This window comes from Elgaria multicarinata, chromosome 3 (genome assembly GCF_023053635.1).
Source record: "Elgaria multicarinata webbii isolate HBS135686 ecotype San Diego chromosome 3, rElgMul1.1.pri, whole genome shotgun sequence".
NCBI lineage: Eukaryota > Metazoa > Chordata > Lepidosauria > Squamata > Anguidae > Elgaria > Elgaria multicarinata.
This window is the reverse complement of record NC_086173.1, coordinates 38967652-38973651: the sequence shown is the minus strand read 5'-3', so window position 1 is coordinate 38973651 and position 6000 is coordinate 38967652. Positions and strand designations below refer to the sequence as shown.

General features: G+C 39.0%; 1 protein-coding gene across 2 annotated transcripts in view; it reads left to right on the top strand.

The window, feature by feature from the left end:
• Nucleotides 1-2260: 2260 nt before the first annotated feature.
• Nucleotides 2261-6000, top strand: part of PITPNC1 (phosphatidylinositol transfer protein cytoplasmic 1) — a 145568-nt gene continuing 141828 nt past the window's right edge. For both annotated transcript variants that reach the window (XM_063120030.1, XM_063120031.1), the window contains exon 1: nt 2261-3026. In XM_063120030.1, the coding sequence (XP_062976100.1) occupies nt 2967-3026 (60 nt within the window). In that variant the 5' untranslated portion in view covers nt 2261-2966. The remainder of the gene's footprint in view (nt 3027-6000) is intronic.

Sequence of the window (6000 nt, the reverse complement as noted above, 5' to 3'; positions counted from 1 at the left end):
GATCCATGTAAACCCTGTACTCCAGCATGTGGGGATAACATGACACAACCTGGCAGGAGCAAATCCATGGAGTTTGGGGGCTTGCAGTGCCAATGCATCATTTTAAAGACAGCCCCAAAGTCTGTTGGGCCATAGGATAATTCTAACTCTACTCTCTACTTCCAAGACATCTCTCTAACTGCCCTATCTTCCTTCTAACGGACTTTCCACAACTGCCATTGGGCACATTCGGACGACACTTTAGGCAATGGAGGAGGGAATAGGAAATGCACACTACCTTATTTCAGAGGTACTCCCTACACAACATGTTGCCCCTCCCCCGTCACATGGCAGCTGGTGCTCCTTCCTCCCTCAGTCCTCCTGGCCCTATCCCATCATGCATTGCAAGTTCTGCCAGCTGTACAGGAGTGGCTGGGGTGCTTTCAGCCACTCCTGCCAGAGAACTCTATGACCTTCCAGAATAGTGCACTTGACAGGGGAGATTACACAATGGACCCAGCCACATGACATGTTAATCAATGGGTCTCCAGATAAGCAAAAGAGCAGCCCATTGTTCTCCCTATTGTTTAATTCCAGAAAATAACATACTGTGAGTTGTGTGCCCGTTGTGTGTTGCCCCCCCCCAGATGACACAATAATCAACACAATGGATGATTGCCTCTTTACCCACCCACCCCCACCGTTGATTATCATGTCGTCCAAAACCCAGCCATTATCTCCAACCAAGATTCCATTCTGGTCTCATCTGTCAATCATTCTCTTCACTCACCCTTCTGTTACAGAAGTGGTTACACGGAGGCATTCTGAGAAGCAGTTCCAAGCAATAAGAGGCATCAAGGAAGAAAAGTTGGGATCCTTTTTGAGAACAAGAGACCTTCCAACATTTGAGTTGGTGAAACTGGACAAAGAAAGGTCATATTTATTATTTGTTATTACACTTATATCCCACCTATTTCCCCCCCTCTTGCAAGGAACTTAAGGCAGCTTACATGGTTCCCTTCCTCTCCATGGTCCTCCTCTCCATTTTGATCCTCACAACAACCTGTGAGGTGGATTAGACCGCGAGTCGGGCCTGTTCAGACAACACACTAAAGTATGGTTAGGCTGCTAACCCTTTTGCAGTCAATGGTTAGTGAACATGTTTAAACTGAGGTTACGTAGCCACCATGGATAGGAATGGTTCAGACAACATGCTGGGTGACACGCTAAGCCATAACGCTTAGCTCAAATACGCTTAACCACCATGGCTTAATGTGTCATCTGAACTGGGTCAGTGACTGGCTCAAAGTCACCCAGTGAGCTTCATGGCTGAGTGGGGACTAGAACCTAGATCTTGTGAAGTCTTGGTCCAACACTCTTAACCACTACACCAGAGGCTGGGATATAAGAGCGTAGAGATAGGTTGGGGGGCAAACCATGGAGGATTTTGAATATCTTTTTTCTGGTGAGAATTGATACTTTAAAACTCTAGTTCTTTTGTTGGTGCTTCATAAATGCTTTTTAAAAAGTTCCTTTTTTCATGGCTCATTTGCTTTTGTTTGAATGCTTCCAGGGATTCATATTTCAAAGTGCCAATTTAATTGATATGTCAGGAATCACAAAGGCCACGAGAAACCCCTTCACTATTACTAAACACTCTAGGACAATTGCAGCAAAGATATATCTTACTCCAAAGACTCCACAAATAGCCAGCGTGTGGACTTAGCATTAGGCTATTAAGTTGGGAGTTCAGCTGGCTGCTCGGAAGGGTGGGTCGAATCAGGACAAAAATATTGGGTTGATAAAATAGTAATTACAAAATGCCAAGCATAAAATACTTTCCAAGTAAGTGCTGTGGCTGCCATTGCAGCGTTTGCCTACTTCTAATATATACATTGATTTCTAAACATACCCAATAAATAACATTATCCAGAGCCCCGGCCGGGGATGCATTTCATCACTTAAGAGCCCTCATACTTCATTTCTCTTATATTTCCCCCAACTGCTCCTAGTTGCATCTTTCCGATGGGCCTGATGATTCTGCCACGAAAACAAAAAGGCATGATTTATTTATTTGTTTTATTGTAGCTGCTGGCCCAATTCACTCGCAAATTGCTTTCTGGCACTTGCGCCGAGACATGCTGTCTTGTTTAAAACGCTCACATTCTTTGCTCTGCCATTTCCCTATTGGCCGGTTGGGGCCATCCTTCCTGCTGTGGCTGCTGATGTCAGACAGCCTCTCACACCCTTTCTAAGGTTGCTGCTGCTGCTGCTGCAGAGACTTCTCAGCACGATCCGAGAGACGACCCGTACGTACACACACACACGGCTCTGGTGGGGAAACCCAGCCCCCACGGACGATCAAAGGTGGGAGGAAAAGCCGAGACACATCCTGTCTCTCCCTCACGGTGCAGTAATGCTGAACGCTTAACAGCAGCTCTAGTACAGTTAAGGCGGAGAGGACCTTGTTTACCAGGCTGGAAAGGAAACGTTATAAACCCTTTGTCTTGGAAGTCAGCATCTCAGCTGCTGGTGGTGACATTAACGCTGTGGACTGCTTCAAGCTATTTCTTTTATTTTATTTTTACTTCTTTTGTCGATTGCCCTAAGAATGTCTTGATACAACTGCAAAGAAATTTCCAATTTTACAGCGTTTCCAGCGGACGCCTTTGAATTCACAATGACAGCATTTGATGTTTGAGAAGCCTTTGTGGATGCGTGTGTGTATGTGTGTGTGAAAAAATATATATCACATGATCTCAGTTTGAAGCAGAAAAACTGGAAGAGAGAAGAAATTCTGTGTGCTTTTTTCTTTTTTGCTTGGTCAGCTTTCTCGATGGTGGCAGTGGCAAATTCTACATACGTGGTCAAGCACATATACTACAGGGTGCTGTAGGTTTTGGTGATTTTAATATTTTTATTTTTATTTTAAATACAGTCAGGGTGCACTGTGATCACATTTCTTCTGAATTGCCGATTTACGTTGAATGTGTAGGAATATGCTCATGAAGGAGTATCGGATCTGTATGCCTTTGACAGTTGAAGAGGTAAGTCCAATGACTAATAATGCTCACTGCTTTGTTTTAACTATTTCTTTCCTGAGTGTGACTAGAGGGAAGGTGATAAATCACCCTTTTAATTAATGGTACATTTTATGGTACATTTTATTATAAAATATATTTTTCCTATTCATACATATTTCTATTGCAATAGAAAGAAAGCACATATAAGTGAAAGTACAGATACTGATTTACTGTGTCATCAGAGTCTTGATTGGCCACTAAGCTTAGATAAGAAGAACACATCATGCAAACATAAACATGCACATACACTTTTGGACTGAAAGTAATGGAGCAAGAATTTATACAATAGAACAAAGCAATGGTGGGGGGAAGCATTTGGTAAGAGATTTTCTCAAAATATGCTCCTTTATACTCCCAAGCTTAATAAGTGTAATCATTTTTTATTTTATTTTTTAGTTTCTCTTATGTAAACAAGTATTTGTAAGTGGGCTGGCTCTCTTCCAGCATGATTTTTAATGTAGTATTCTATTCACATACTTTACTAAACCATTGCATATTTAAATATGTGTCTGCAACACTAGCTATCTAAACTGAAGCATATATGTTGAGAGGAAGTGACAAACAAACAGGCAAAAGATGATGATATGGCATTAAGTGGTGTTTTTATATGCGGAATGCAACATGTTTCAGTATCTTATCAGCTATGGTTTTCATCAGCTAGCTATTTCATTGGAATAAAGTTGGGACATTGCACACATAGTGAACCTCAGCCTGTGTGTGTGTGTGTGTGTGTGTGTGTGTGTGTGTGTGTGTTTAGCAAGTGGAGAGGTTGACTGTTCCATAACTTTTGGATATGAATCTGAAAACATTTAAAGTTATGATTGTTTTAATGGGAATCCAATCACTATCATGAAAGTTTTTCTGCTTTATTTTTGGAAATGCTCAAATGTATTCTGTTTCTTTTCTCTTTTTTAAAAATTGTGCTTTATTCCACGAGGGGGAGCTTTGGACATATTTTTCTGTAGAGCTTTGTTCCTTCCTCTCTCTTTGCTCTGTTCTTGATGCCGAAATATATGGAATGGTGCTTAGAATACCACTAGCAGATTGTTTTCTGCAGGTATCTCAGTAAAAAGGTTAAATTATGTGATTGCACCCTGTAACTTTTGGAAGTCTGCTGGACTGCAAAGGTTTGTAATGTTTGTGCCATTGTAATGGAAGTAGTAAAATGTACTGTCAGTACCACATTTTAACAAATTTCTGTTTAATTGGTGCAAAATGATGAAAGAGAAATCCAGATGTGCATCTTAAAATGCAGTCTGTTTTACATCTGTATCTCCTTATTGGCCACCAACAAATCCATGCATGTGGAAATATTGTGAATCATTGTATGCCCTGAATGTTGTACATGTGCACTTGGATGATGCTTTAATTTTGCCTTCAGCAGTTCATTGTGCTCTTTAACCTCCCTTTTCTGCTAGCCCAACCAACACTTAAGTGTTTAAAAGGGCTTTGCAAATAATTACACAGAAATTACTAGTCCGTCAAACAACATTAGCTTATCTCCTAGAACATATCAGCCATGTATGGAAAGTTGATAGCTTAAAAGGACCACCTCCCCCCACCCACCCCCACACACACTTTCTGTTATCAAAAGTTTTCTACAACATTGCCTGGGCGCAATACTTGTTCATTATAGATGACCAGATAAATGGCTGTTCATGAACCTGGTATAAAATGCACTTTATAGCTCAGTGGGAGTAAAAATTAAAACATCTGAATACATTCACCAATCTGAAAACCTCTGATACTTGATTACATTTCTAAATTAAGTATTGCTATAACCCCATCAAAGTGTGTTGAATAAAAAACCATTTGTAACAAAGAGGTTCCCAGTTTTACATTGGTACAGTAAACTGTTATGTTATACTGTAGATACACAATGATACACCTGAACACAATGGAGCTTACTTCTAAACAGACATGCATAGGATTATACACATCCTGTACATAATAGGATTGTAAATATAGATTTCATTCTTAAACAGTAACTGCACTGAACTCACTACCTTATTCAGTTACATAGAATTAATAACAGTTGGCTATCTTCAAAAGCTTATAGGCAATTTTCTTCAATCTGTGAGTGAAGACCTTGCTGGAAATTCAGGATTCTTCACACACAGATCCAAATCTGTTTGTCATATATTATGATGAACATTTTTTTAAAAATAGAGTAACAGTCTTTTGCCTGCTAGAATATTTGTTGAGTTAGAAAGTTCTCATGGTTGCCCTCTGTGTTATTGTTAAAGTTAGAGCTTAAGTCCATTAGTGGAATGAGATATGATATATTTTCCCCAGAAACTGAGAGAATGTAAAATACAAAAACAGTAATGTTAATACACTGGGATGTGGCCTCAGTGAGTTTCAGTTTAAGGTTACAATCCTATCCATACTCAGTGGGATTTATTTCTATGTAAATGTGCATACTATCTCCCTTATGTTATTCTTAGAAAACTCCTACCAGAGTATTTAATGTTATCATTAGTTATACCTGAATGACAACGCATTAGAAAACATTGATACTTTCACATCCAAAGAACATGCCTCCCAGCATGGGGAAGGATCAATGATTTTATATAGAGATGCAGTTAGTTTAAATCTGATTCTTCAATGTTTGTTATATTATTTCTCAAAAATAACCTTGCTTAAAATTTCCAAAGGGGTATCAGTGTTATTCTGAAGCAAAAACACACACAAAGAGTCTTGTGGTACCTTAAAAACTAACAAATTTATTCTTACATAAACATGGACACAGTTCACTTTATTAGATGCTTAAAAAGATTTCCGAATGTAATACAATGTAATTTTAAAATTATTTCTTATTTTTATATTGTGTTATGTCAGTATTTTAGAGTAAACCAATTAGAGATTTTATTATACTAGGTGGAACATAAATGTTATAAATAAAATGAATACAAAATATTCTACATGATAACTTCAA